This window comes from Callorhinus ursinus, unplaced genomic scaffold (assembly GCF_003265705.2).
Source record: "Callorhinus ursinus isolate GAN/ISIS: 27379988/994484 unplaced genomic scaffold, GSC_fseal_2.0 scaffold10, whole genome shotgun sequence".
NCBI lineage: Eukaryota > Metazoa > Chordata > Mammalia > Carnivora > Otariidae > Callorhinus > Callorhinus ursinus.
The window spans coordinates 53,319,246-53,333,769 of record NW_027397072.1 but is presented as its reverse complement, the minus strand read 5'-3'; the positions used below and the strand labels follow the sequence as shown (position 1 = coordinate 53,333,769).

At 43.8% G+C, this 14,524-nt stretch overlaps 1 protein-coding gene and 1 pseudogene across 6 annotated transcripts in view; one reads left to right on the top strand and one right to left on the bottom strand.

Moving 5' to 3' along the window:
* The window catches only part of AAK1 (AP2 associated kinase 1), a 171,201-nt gene extending 164,288 nt beyond the window's left edge, over positions 1 to 6,913 (bottom strand). For 3 of the 6 annotated variants that reach the window (XM_073897619.1, XM_073897617.1, XM_073897618.1), the window contains exons 1-2: positions 6,755 to 6,913; positions 6,079 to 6,467 (exon numbers count right to left, since the gene is read on the bottom strand). In XM_073897619.1, the coding sequence (XP_073753720.1) occupies positions 6,079 to 6,241 (163 nt within the window). In that variant the 5' untranslated portion in view covers positions 6,242 to 6,467; positions 6,755 to 6,913. The remainder of the gene's footprint in view (positions 1 to 6,078; positions 6,468 to 6,754) is intronic. The other 3 variants (XM_073897621.1, XM_073897622.1, XM_073897620.1) reach the window with 2 other exon arrangements.
* A 447-nt stretch (positions 6,914 to 7,360) lies between these two features.
* Positions 7,361 to 14,524, top strand: part of LOC112821191 (centrin-2 pseudogene) — a 33,879-nt pseudogene continuing 26,715 nt past the window's right edge.

The window sequence follows — 14,524 nt, the reverse complement described above, 5'->3', positions numbered from 1 at the left end:
GCATACATATAAGGAAGAGGTTAATGTTTAAATGATAGTGCCATTCTATGCAAAAAGTTTAGCCATCATTGCTCGAAACCAACACTGTCTAATAGAACTCTCTGTGATGATGAAATATTTTCTATCTGTACTGTGCAAAATTGTAGCCAAACCATGTGGCTATTAAGCAACTGAAAAGTGGCTAGTGTGCCTGAACAATTAAAGTTGAATTTTAATTTCAATAATTTAAATTAAACAGTCATATGTGGCTATGGCTACTTTACTGGACAGCATAGCCCTGGACCACTAATAGATTATGCTAATATGCTATTATGCTATCTCAAAACATAAAGCTCCCAACAAGCAGCGCACTTTCCTACTTTTTGTCTTTGGCCATGTTATTCTCTATGCCTTGAATGTTCTCTCAACCTTGTCCATCTAGTAATAAATTCTTATTTTTGAAGACCTACCTCAAATATCACCTTTAACTTTCCCTGACTACTCCTGACCCCACAAAATTAATTGCTGCCTCATGTCTGTTGCCTTACCCCTTTTATAGCCTTCCACTCCAGCACTTGGAGCTACTGGCTCATGTATCTGAAGTTCTAGCACTAGGAGTTCCTCAAGGCAGAGTCATTTCTCACTGGCTGATGCCCAGCACATAGTGAGTGCTCCGTACTGGTTACTGGATACAGCAATGAATGAACCAACAAACCTTGATCTCCCCATTTAAACTGCAGTGCTCCTTCTACCACACCAAAAAAAACGGCTCCAGAAAAGCCGACTGAAGGCTACTCTTTGCTACTTCACAGCGCCAGATGCTACTTCAATAGACAATACCATTTCTATTATTATCACTGTTTGGCTCTTTCAAATGCAGATGTCACAGTTACTTCTTAAGCAGGCTCAGAAAGCATTTATCCTTTGAAGGGCACAAAATGAAGGTGCGTGGTGGTGTTGGTCCCCTCTCTGAGGGGTCACCTTTCAAATACTGCAATGACTGCTCTGATACAGTCGTATGTCACATGTACTGGATTAACATTTATCAAGCTTTTCCCGTGTACTCTACACGCAGTTTTAGCTACTGAGGTACAAGTGGATGCCTCCCCTCCTACCCTCCCACTCAGAACCCATGTGAAACTGTTTCTCTTTATCATCTCTCATTAAATGAGTGTGACTTTGTTAGAAAGACCAAAGGAAAGGCTTTGACCATGCAATTGCTTATTCTGGATTTCATTTCTGAATTCTAAATTTGGCTATATTTAGCAAAGCTATAACCGTCATCAAGCCCGAAGCCAGGAAGAAGACACCATTCACAAACCACCCCCTGAAAATCTGCAGTTGCCACTAAAAAACCGACTTCCCAGCAGGCAAAGACATCTGAAGTGGGAGGGATCAAATTGGTGTTTGCGTCAGAGAAGACCTCAGGTGCTTAGAACCAACCTCTCTGCCTGGCACTAACGCTCTCCAGAACCTCGCTGCCTCTTCTTTTCTCTCCAACATACCTTCCGCTCTGGTCACACATATCCTCACTCTCCCCCTCATCTACTCCTTTCTGTAACACTGGTCATCCCACTTCCCCACCTGCTTCTCCTTCAAGCTGCTTGTCTCTCACTGAACCTTCAGGCCCGCTCCCCTGCCCCCAAACACTATCCCTCCCTTGCCCCACGGTTAGCATAGGGCTCTTGCACAGATGGGAACAGTGCATACTGGAGATCTATTCAACAGTTACTCCAGAGACCCAGGGCCACTGAAGAAAGCGAGCAGCAAGTGAACAGCCAGGAAACAAATGTAAAACAATTTCCTTCTACCATTCCAAGTCCTTCTTTCCTTGCTTCTGGAAGGGAAACTCGTACTAACCCAGATGATACCACTAGTCAGTATCCTTGAACTCATACTTTTTCACCACTCCACACTTGCATATACTACTCTCTCTGCTGGGAAGGCCTTGGGTAACCCTCATCTGGACCATCTGCGGGGCAATTTCCATTCCTGTTCAAACCACACTTCATCTATAAACCCTGGCCCTCAGGCCCCTTCTCTTTATCACCTCATAACATCTTTTATCATCTACCATATATCAAGGGCCATACCAAGGGCTGGACACTGATCTTAGCTTTATTTGTTGGTCTATGAGCTCCTTAAGAGCCAGGCCCACATCCTATTCATCTTAGTAATTCTGGAATCTAATGCAGTTCCTGCCACAAAGAAGGCCTAATGAACATTCACTAAATGAATACATGTGTGCATCATATCAATACCAACACGATGTAATTATATCCTACACATGTGTGTATACAGATATACGTACATGTATACATATGTTTGTTTTAAGTATTTAAACCACACTACCTTGTGATGTTGGTAGAAGAAATTGTAAGTTTACTAGTACGGAAACTCACTCAGTAGTTCTCATTAACTCTAGACCTGGATTCCTTCAGTGGAAGTAAGGAAACTGCTCTGATGGGGCATGTGGTCCACCTTATATAGAACTGATGCAGTTCTGGAAAGTGGTCTTGGATACAGCAGGTATTTAACAAACATTTATTATTTAAAGCTTAGATGTAAGGTCTCATATAGCTAAGGACATATAACAAAAGCACAGCTCTTCAGCCTTCTCTGAGCATTGCTCCAATTTTCCCATTGAGCTCATTCCAGAAGCTTAAACCAAATCTTCCCTTGACATCACATGCCCATGACCTCAGACATGATTAGGAAGTCATCATGGCATCCTCACTGAGAAAGTAGAGAAAATATCCAGCCTGGAGACAGTCATATCCCTCTGAACTCATGGTCTAGAACTTCACTTCCCCCAAACAAGCCCCAATGGACTAGTAAGTGAAAGCAGGCGAGCAGGGCTGATGCTGATGGGGAGATGGCAGCCCACGTATTCTCCTGTCTTACTCCAGCACCTCTTCCTCGGTGTTCCTGCATTCCTCATTATAAAGCACAGAATGATACCCATTTTATAGAAACAGGGGTGACAGGCAGGATGTGGTGCTGAAGAGTCTGTGTTTAAAGCCCACCCTCCCAAACTGCCTGGTCACTGCCCCGGCAACTCGATGCACAATCCTCATCATCCTTGGACAACTCTGGCTGGGACTGGTGGTTAGGTCCACACCTGGGGACTCAAAAAGAAGAGGGTGCAGGAAGGAACATGGTCACCCAAAAAGGAGCTAGTGAGGCTTCTGCAGAAAAATATCTGATTCTGTCCACCCACAACAGGGAAAAGGATTGCTGCAGATTGCTATAGCCAAACTAACCTTCACACCCCCCCCCCACTCTCCCTTAACTACATATAGGATATAATGTTGCTGGCAAATAATGGCTACCATTCATTGAACACCTGAAAAATGTTAAATAATTCACATACATCGCCTCATTTGATATTCATGACCACTCCACAGGATAGGGGTTCTCAATCTTTAGCTTGCATCACAATCTCTCCAGAAATCTGTTAAAGCCCCACCCTCGTGGTTTATGGGGTGAGGCCTAATTTGCATTTCTAACAAGCTTCCATATGATGCTGATGCTCCTGATCCAGGACTCCACACTTTAAGAACCACTGCCAAAGGGAAACAGATTCAAGAGAGTTTTGAAATGTCTTATCCAAGGTTTCACAGCTAGTAAAGAACAGATGCAGAATTTGAACCTAGATCTGCCTGACTCTATAGACACTGCTGGTAACCATGCTATACTGTATGTGTGAATATTTGCCTAGTCTTACCAAATGCACTGGCAGCTCCTTAAAGGCAGACATCACCCTTTAGATCTCTTTATCGTCCCTCTCAGAACTCAGTGCTACCTTTTTTACTTAGTAGGTGCTACATAAATAATTTGTATACAGGCTCCTATACAGCCATATACTTCTAAGAGCCACAAATTCAAACTCACCTATAGTCAAAGAATATAAAGAGAGCAATATCGCCAGACCCAGTTTTACATGAGACTCTCTCCTGATGCTCTGAGTCTTGGCCCATGCTGTCTCCACACCTGGATAACTCCTACTCATTCTCTGGTCAGTCACTTCCTGCAGAAAGTAATTCTTGGCTCTCTAAAACTGGGGGCCATTGCACCCGAAGCTTGTCTCCGCGATAGCACATATCACTCTATTCTAACTGGCTGTTTTCCATCTCTCAACATAGTCTGTAAACTATAGTATCTAGTTTTATGTCATATCCCCAGGGCCTAGCACAGTGCCTGGCACATCAATAAATACACCATAACTGCTTGTTGAATGAATAAATGAATGCAGAGCTGCGAGCCCTAAGTTCCACGTAAAAATACCATAACGCATGATGTGCAGTTCTCAGGGATGAATTTCAGGGAAGAGGAGGACAGCCTAGATAACACAGACCAATTTTGCCTTTTCTCTTTCTCCCATCATTCAGACTCTGAAAACAGGCACTGCTTAGGGTAGCACCAACTACAGTAAGACAATATCCTAGCTGAACAAAATGCTCCTAGGCTATAAGGTCAGCAGAAGCCATTCAAAGAGAAGGAAAGAGCTCTGTGCCCCCTCATTCCTCCTGATTTCTCTCTCACGTACTCCTTCTCCATTTCTCCATCCCACTGCAGTTAAGGGCTTTGGCACAGGGATGAAAGACACAGATCAGACTCAAGGGTGCGGATCTGGCAGCGGGCACAGAAGCATCTCCCATCCTGCACCAAAGCCCACAAGGAAAGATCCAGAGGGACAGTGACTCAGGCCCCGGACTAAGTCCACCTAGAGCAGTGCTGAGAATGGAAAAGAGCAAGAATTTCACAAGGACATTAATTGTCAGATCTTTTTTTGTTAAGTGTTTTTAAAGTAAAGGCTTCCACCCTAACCCCAGAAAAATGGGCCCAAGTTGAACCCAGTACTTGCACAAGCTGAAAGCCAAACACAGCTTCTTCATCCTCTCAACCCACCTGCCTGCAACACTCACTGTGACAGGCATCTCCCGGGCCCAGATTAGGACCTCTGCTTCAACCTTAGCTTGCAAAAAGGCTCCTTCCCCAGCTAATAAACTGTCCCCCCCAAAACCACCATGTTTCAGTAACAGAAGCCTCCCCCTTCCCCCATCCCCCCTCTCAGCCCATAACACAACCTACAGCAGGTTGGCCCCATCCAATTAGTTTGAATAGCTTCATGCCAAGAAAATTGCTGCTTTTATTAAAAATAAAAGCACACAAGGCAGGCAATGGGTTGTGAAAAGTATGATTCTGGCGTAATTATGAAGGTCGAGGTTAAGGTTACCAAAAGATACATGCAAAGATTTCCAGAAAGCCTGGGAGACAAAAATATATATTTACACATCTATAGATAGATCAACACACATGGAGAGAATTTACACAGCAGATCTAAATAACATCTTCTCCAACAGAGGAAAAACAAAAATCAGATGCTCCTCTCAAGTAATTCTTTTGGCAAAAAATAAAAATAAAAACTAAAACAGGAGGAAGAGGGGCCTAGTAGACTGCTTTCAAAATAACCACATTCATCTCATGTAATTTCTGTTATCTTGGCTACATCCTGGGGACCTGATTACAGTTGGGTCAGGAAACAAAACTAGTAAAATCCACCAAGAGCTTGGCTCCTAGAAAAACATATTCCCATTCTCTGAAAATCTTCTCTTCCTCAAATGCCTACTCCTGGGAGTGGGAAAGTTGGGTAGAAGGAGAAACCCCTCTCTCTTCTTAAAGCTACTCCATCTCCACCCTTCAGCCCTCACATCACAATTTCAAGTTTAAGGAGGATGACAAGCCCAGCACCCTACATTTGATGTGAAGCTTTACACTTTCACACATGTGTTTTCTCATCTGATCCTTATAATTCAGTGAGGCAGACAAGAATTGGCTTGCCAATTTTTTAAAAAATAATAAAATAAAAGGCCACTGAGGTAAACAATTTCCAGCAACGTCCTTCCACCCCACAAGCCCTGTCACTTTCAAATCTCAGTTTTAAATTTCTCAAGGACAATGATTCACTGAGCAAGGGAAGGGGGAAGGGAGGGTCAACTGGTCAAAACCCATTCATACACTGAACATCTAGAAACCAGTCTTGCTGCATCAGCATAAGATTTTAATTCACGGCGCACTGAAAGAGTCCCACCATACCTTCCGCCAACACCTCGTCCACAGTGACCTGCTGTCGCCCAATGCCAAAGACCCTTCCGATGTAGCCACTGCCCAGGCCCGAGGTGCTGCCCCCACCTCCGCTGGAGCCGGAGCCCAGGCCAGAGCCGCCCTGCTCTCGCCGGGAGTCGAAAAACTTCTTCATCTTGCGAATAGGAAGCAGTAAAGCAAAATACCGACGGTTTCTGGATTTTTTTTTTTTTTAAAGAAAACAAGAGATCCAAGGATTTCTTCTCGGATTTCAGCTCGGAGAGGAGCCACCCGAATCCGGCCGTGGGGGTGGGGGCTGAGGGAGGATGCCTATAGGAATATGCGTGTCAATCGCGCCCGGTCCCCTCCTCCTCAAGAGAGCGATTCGTGTAAGTTTAAACCTGTGATGACAGAAGAGAGAGAGGATGAATCAGTAACACACTTACGAATTCAGCCGCTGAGTCCTGGAGAGAGCAAAAGCCATCATCCCGGGGAAACGCTTCATGCATTTTCCTAGCAGAAAAACCCTAGGGCTGAAAACCCGGCAGAGCCCGGGACCCTGGTGCCCGCGGCTCGGAAAAAGGGAGGATTCGGCCGCCTCGGGCAGCGCCGACCGAGCCGGGAACTGCCTCCCCCTCCTCCCGGGTCTCTCCGCCACCCCGAGAGGCAGCATCCCGGCGGCACCCACTTGAGACAGCTCGGCGGCTGGCGCCCAGCTACCAGCTCTGCAACATTGTCACGACCGCCGGGCCGGCCTGCGACGCGGAGAAGAGGCGGCGCTGCAGCGAGAGCCGGGGCCGCGTTCGGCGCCCGCCCGCCCGCCAGCTGATCCCCGGAGCGCCCAGCGGAGACTGACCCGCCGCCCCTCCCCCGCGCGCGCTCCCGCCCGGCTCCATCCACCCAACCAGGAAGTGAACCGCCGCCGGAAGTGCCTCGCGGGACGGCGCGGCGACGGGCCGAGGTCGTCCTGTTGCTGCCACTCAAGTCGCGACAGACGAGAAGGAGTCGTCGGAGAGAAGGGGACCCGGGATGGGGGTGTCTCAGTGTGGAGAGAGTTTTAGAAAGAACTTTTATCGCCCGGCCCGCATGGCACCATGGGAAAGGTAGTTCGGCTCAACCCAGCGGCTGGACTACAACTCCCAGGATGCCCCAGAAGGAGTGAGCGAGGTGGCTGCGGTGGCCTCCTCGGCCTTGAAGGTGGTTAGTGGGGTGGTGCATTTGTGGGGATTCGGTTATTTAAATACATCCGGTAAAGAAACTGCCAAGGACTAGGAAACTGCTGCATGTACCACCCTTTTGGAGCCATTTTATTTGCGGCTTGACCTCCCTGCACAAGGGATTCTGGGGATGGTTGTTTCCGAAAGGATCGAGGCTGACACCTGAAGGACGCGGCTTAACCTGTTAGCCCCTAGCCTGTCCTGCGAGGCTTAACGACGTCACCTGGGCAGAAAGTGGAAGACAAGGGGTGATCGGGAGAATTTTGCTGGCAGTTGGTACAAGGCCACACCCGAACGCCAACCCCAAGTAAAACCAGTACCCTTCTGCCCGCAACCTCAAAAGCTGTTTTTGCTCCCAGTTGTTATTGAGAACTGCTCCGCGGTCAGCTCTGAGCTAGGCACTGTGAGAAAACTGTGTTTCGTCTGGGAATCTACACGCGAGACTCAAACCGAGAAACTTCAGGGGTGTATACGGGGCAGATCCTAGGGTACCAGCAGATCCAAATTGTTGGCTCTGATCCCAGACTTTAGGGTTTGGCTGGCGACAGTGACGCTTAATTCTTCCACCTTTCCTGATGCTGTGGGTGGGCCTGACCTTCACAAATCCCCTCACACAAAAACCCAAGGCTGACCTTCTGTTCTTTTTCACTTAAAGTTTTCCTCCTTGATGTTTATTTTACCCTGATACCGCCTGAGTGCCAAAGTCCATTGGGTGGACAACGTGATTTTCATCTGCCAAATGCAGAAGATTTGGAAGGCCGGTTAGTACCCTTCTCCATCCCTAGATTTCCTGATGGGTGATGCTGAAAGTAGTTCCAAATCCCTGGCCCCCCTCCGCTGCCCCCCAAAATCCATGATTTTTCTAACCACATGAATATAGGTTATTTCTCACCTCCACCCGCTCTCCCTAATTCTGCGACAGCGCTATTGGCTTGTAATTCATCCCAGAACGTTTTCAATAGACATTTGAGGAGAGGACAGAGAGGTACGGGGGGTGGGGTGGGGGGGCGGGGGGGGTTCCTTGCCTTCTGTAATCTGAATGTTGAACTGAGCCCTGACCGAACTGAGCCGTGACTGCTGCTTCTTCCTCTCTTCTTCTCCCTCTCCTCCTCCTCCTTTCCCCCCGCCTCCTTTTTTCAAGTGGTGCCTTTGTAGTTAAGCTTCCTGTGTAGAGACAGCATTTTTTCTTCCAGAGGGAGTCAATGTTGTCGCCTCAGTTCACAAATTCATGCAGCCACCTCCAGGGTGGAATGCAGCACCTGCTAAAACATTCCCTCAAAGGAAGCCCACAGAGGCATGTTCTCTGCACTTTCCTTAAAAGGCTAGATTTTGTCTTAAGGAAGTTTGGAATAGACCTTAAAATAGATGGGAAAGCTCATTGGAATTAGATTCATTGACCTCCATCTTTACATCTATTGATCTTGGCTGACTTTTTTGAAGAAGTTCTGTTGGGTCCTAGAATCTGTTGCTATCTCAGTTTTTACTTTTCTAGACATTCCTGTTACCAGACTAGGCCAGACTTATGCAAATCCCAACTATCACTTCCGAGGAACAAAAACTTGTTTTTTTCTGATAGGATTAAGGCAGCTAACAAGCATCCACCTGATGCTTTGAGGAAGTTTTTTTTTTTTTTTTTAAAGAAGCAAAAGAAAGAAAAAACATTAGAACACTGGGTTTCTTGCTTTCCATTCTTTCAGAGACTAATAATCATAAGGACAAAACTCCAGTTTTTAATCCTTTACATATAATAAATTATTTGATCCTCATAACAACCCTATGAAATAAGGTAATATTAATTGTACTCATTTTTTAGATGGGGGATCTGAAGCACAGAGATAAATGAGTTGCCCAAAGTCACAGAGATAGTGACCGGCAAAGCTAGCGCTCAAACTCAGACATTTTGGCTTTACAGCCCAGTGTTTAACTAGCTACACTAAACTGCCTACTTAGAAAGAAAAAATATAAACTGATTAAAATACTAGAAAATAGTTAGAAACATCTGCAAGTAGCAAGGGACCAGGAGACAGGAAATATCTGCCACTCCATAGCTGTGCCCTAGACCACTTGGATCTCTGGACCTATTTTCTCAGCCATAAAACCAGTGCCCTCTTACAACTCTTAATAATTTTCTTATTCCTGAGTGCAAAATAATCACAGATCAGCCACCATAATCCCAAAACTCTTACCACACTCCCTTTCTTTGTAATTTGCTCCACGCTTTGTTGTATTCCTATTCCACTTTTCATGTATATTGTCACCTCAAGTACTCAAAGTCAGGAACAGTCTTCTACTTATCTCCTTGGGCATTCAATACAAAAGTTTATTTGGTATGTGTCCTTACCAGTATTTAAATAAGCCAAATAATTGACTTCAAATTAAATGTGACATGTAAGAGAGCAATCTGATTAAGGTAGAAAAATTGATTTCAAGTATTCTGGACTAGGTAAGCTTTTGAACTTAGTTTAGGAGATACTATGGATAAATACCTAATCAAAGAGAAGGGTAGGGTGCCTGGGTGGCTCAGTAAGTTAAGCAGCTGACTCTTGATTTGGGCTCAGGTCTTGATCTCAGGGTTGTGAGATCAGGCTCTGCGCTGGGCATGGAGCCTGCTTAAGATTCTCTCTCTCCCTCTGTTCCTCGCCCCAACCCCCACCCCCATTAAAAAAAAGAGAGAGAGAGAGTGGGAGAAGGGGAAAAGAAAGTGACATTTACTGTGTATTTTCCATATGCCAGTTACTGTATTAAGCACTTAACATATCTTGTTTAATCCTCTTGTATGCATCTCTGCAAAGTACATACTATTATCTATTATATTAAAGTAGATACTATTATCCCCAATTTTATAGATGAACAGTGAAGATTTTGTTAGTAGCAGAGGGATGTGCATGGTTTGTTAGGTTAGGAGAAAATGATTTGCCCTGTGGTGTGGCTAACTCATGTCACAGTAAACCCAGTTATGGCAATGTATGGTGCATCCTTAGAGGAAATCAAAGGGAAGGGGACCAACTTTAATTAACTACCTTAACTAAGGCCCGCACTGTGTTGGATATTTAATCATATCATTCAGTCTTCACAATACACCTATGAGGGGCGCATTACTCTTAATTTTGTCAATGTCGAAACAGGCTGAGCCAAGTTAATGTATGTTAACTGTTGTTAAACAGAGCCTGTAAAGGGCAGAGGCAGAATCAAAACCTGACTGACCTCAAAACCCTCATCATTTTCACTACACCATGTAGCCATTCTATATTGCCAGCTTTTAGTCCAGCGGAATTTATTAGGGATACAGATTATCAGGCCCCATTCAGATCATTAACTATTGGATTACTAAATAATGAATGACTCAAATGCATCGCTTAAGGGGAAGAGCCATATACTTTTTTCTACACTTTCGGTTTAACATTTTAAAAACCTTTTTTAATTTAAATATCTTTCCTGTTCTTCTGAGATATAATTGACATATTTATCATTGTTGTATTTTCTCCAGCACTAAAAATGGTACACAGGGATACGGTTTTCAGAAATTTATTTTCAGCAACTCCTTAGTGCTTAAAAAGAGAGCAGGGGGCTAAAAGTGAATAAAATATAATCCTTTCAATGTACGTCGGTTGCCGTAACAACGGGCAGTGGAGTCCATCGGCAATGGCCTCTAACTTTAAGAAGGCAAGCATGGCATTATCTGCCCAGCGAAAAAGGATGAGTCCTAAGCCAGAGCTTACTGAAGAGCAGAAACAGGAAATCCGGGAAGCTTTTGATCTCTTTGATGCTGATGGAACTGGGACCATAGATGTTAAGGAACTTAAGGTGGCAATGAGGGCACTGGGCTTTGAACCCAAGAAAGAAGAGATCAAGAAAATGATAAGCAAAATCGATAAGGAAGGGACAGGAAAAAGGAACTTTAGTGACTTTTTGACTGTGATGACTCAGAAAATGTCTGAGAAAGATACCAAAGAAGAAATTCTGAAAGCTTTCAAGCTCTTGGATGATGATGAAACTGGGAAGATATCATTCAAAAATCTAAAGCGTGTGGCCACGGAGTTGGGTGAGAACCTCACTGATGAGGAGCTACAGGAAATGATCGATGAGGCTAATCGAGATGGAGATGGAGAAGTCAATGAGCAGGAGTTCCTGCGCATCATGAAAAAGACCAGCCTTTACTAAAATCAGTCTCTTCTTTTCATATTGTGTGAAACCTGGGTTTTGAGAACATAAACTATTTTCTCCTACTGACCCCCTGTATAACTTTAATAACAATCTTGAATCTCTCTTAGGTATTTGAAAGTGTTCTCTGACATTTAAGTTCTTTTTAAGGTGACCTGCTGATTGCTTCAATTCCCCAGAGCAAAACAAAAGCACATTAGGGTGGTGAAAAGGGTCTTAAAGTTTTCACCCACCTGCATTTCTGCCTTGTATCACCTCACTCTTGTCATGCATTTCCACAATGATGCCACCCAGAATGACTTTTTAGACAAGCACATGTTGTATCCATGCCACCAGAAGCAGGAGCATCTCCTTGATGTTTCTAGTTATAACTGACACCTGAGTGCCGCTTTCTCTTTTATAAAACCCAATGAACTTACGTGCATTTGGATGTGTGTTTGTGCTATTTGTTTTGTCTTAAAAATAAAGCCTTTCTTAGTTAAAAAAAAAAAAAATATATATATATATATATAATCCTTTCAAGGAATTTAAAATATCCTGTAAAATTAAGTGTATTAAACGACGGGAACTAAAACTGATAAGAAAGGCCCAATCGTAGTAGAAACAGCTAGAACGTATTTCAGTAGAGGCAGGGGCAGCAGTCCCCTTTGACCAACCATCCAGCTGATTCTGATTCATATTCAAGTTTGAGAACCACTGTTTAGCAGAAGGGAAATTATAACAACCATTTTCCTTCTTTAACAAGAACATTTATTTTTGTTTTCTGGTTAGAAAAGTAATTACATAACCACTGAAGAAAGTAGGATAAAGAATAAAAGTCACTCAGAGATAACTGCTATTGACTTTTTTTTTTTTGCATTGACTATCTTCATGAAGCTCAAAATTTCAAGGACCTCTCAGCATATCCAGTCCAACAGCCTGTTGGAGGTCTAAATCCCTTTTCTCTTTTTAGTTGCCCTATAAATCTTTCAGCTACTCCTGCTGTGTTCTGCTACTTACTGTTACTGTAGAACTTTGAATGTACCTCCATTATAGCCCAAATCAATTCGTACTGTCATTGTTGGTTAACCTGTTTCTCCCTTCAGGATTACATCACACTCATCTTTCTGTCCTTTGTGGTTGACTCACATACATAGTGGGTGCTCAATAAATATTTTTAACAAAAAATTAGTAATTCAATGAAAAAAATCTATCAAAATACTGAAACATATTTAATGCTTCTTATCAGGGTCCTAATTAGATTGAGCTCTTATATATTTATTTTTTCTCCATTTAATTTGATCAAACTGTTGTCTATATTTTCAAAGAAACTACTATTAGCTTTTTATTTTTTTTTTTAAAGATTTTATTTTTTTATTTGACAGAGAGAGGGAACATAAGCAGGGGGAATGGGAGAGGGAGAAGCAGGCCTCCCACAGAGCAGGGAGCCCAATGCAGGGCTCGAACCCAGGACCTTGGGATCATGACCTGAGCCGAAGGCAGACGCCCAATGACTGAGGCACCCAGGCACCCCTACTATTAGCTTTTTAAAAATCAACTGTGGAAATTTTTCAATTCATTATTTTCTGCTTTTGTTTGTATTTTGTTTTTCCTTTGCCTTTACTTTCTTTTGTTATTCAGACAAATATTTGGTTTATTTGCTTTTTTCTTATTTCAAAAATAAAACCATTCAAAGCTAAGACTTTCACTCAGTAGAGCTTTCACATGAAACAGAAGTTTTCACTTTTCTCTAATCATTATTTAATATTCTAATTACAATAAATAAATAAATAGGGACACCTGGGTGGCTCAGTTGGTTAAGCGTCTGCCTTCGGCTCAGGTCATGATCCCAGGGTCCTGGGATCGAGCCCTGCGTCCTTGAGCTCCCTGCTCAATGGGAAGCCTGCTTCTCCCTCTGTCTGCCACTCCCCCTGCTGTGCTCTCTCTCTGACAAATAAATAAAATCTTTAAAATAAATAAATAAATACTCTAGTTTTACAGTGTTTAGTCCCTCTTTGTCTCAAGGTTGGTTGGTTATTTATTTATTTATTTTTAAAGATTTTATTTATTTATTTGACAGAGAAAGACACAGTGAGAGAGGGAACACAAGCAGGGGGAGTGGGAGGGGGAGAAGCAGGCTTCCCGCGGAGCAGGGAGCCCGATGCGAGGCTTGATCCCAGGACCCTGGGACCATGACCTGAGCCCAAGGCAGATGCCTAACGACTGAGCCACCCAGGTGCCCCTGTCCCAAGGTTATTTAAAGTCATGTTTACTCTTTTGTCTTATTTTTGTTTTGTTTTTAAGAGCTTAGAATAATATGAATAGTGATTGAGAGTACAGCTCCGGAGTCAAACTGGGATTTGAATCCCAGCTCTGTCATTTACTAACTGTGTAAGTCAAGGTGCAATCAGAAAAATAGAAACTGCACTATTTCAAACAGAGTATTTAATGCAGGGAATTGGTTACACAGATGTTGGAAGACTAAAAGGAAAAAAGGAGAAACTGAGGTAACCAAAAATTAGTAACTTCAGGAAAAAGCTTCCACTTTTAGGGCTGTGAGACAAAAAGGAAGAAGTTGTTTCCAGAACGTAGGCGCTCAGAGGAGAGGCCCTGTAGTGGTGGTACTCAGATCTTTGAGAGGAAACTCTGTCAGCTGGTGCTTGAACTTTAGGGGAGAAGATGATTCCCTACCCCACCCCTGCTGAAATATCTCTGCAGCGGTGGAGCAGAATTCATGCTTGGGAGACCCAAAAAGAAGCTGGGAGCTAGAGCCAATTTGCTGCTGACAGTGGAACCACTGACAGGACTGGAAGGCAGGAAGGATAGACCTCTCCTACTCCCTCCCTACAGTCTTCTGGTGCCTCTTATTAGCAGAAACAGGGAGCTAGTTGTCAAGGAAGTTTGGGAAATGTGATTTGGAGAGTTCCAGCCTCAGGATCACAGCATAGAGACAGTTAAATAGCCAGTATACTAGCTGTGTGACTTTAGGCAAATTACTTAATCCCTCCATGCCTCAGTTACCTCATCTATAAAATGGGCATAATGATGGTACTTACCATCATTGGGCTATTCTGAGGATTAAATGAGATTAATTCAGGTGA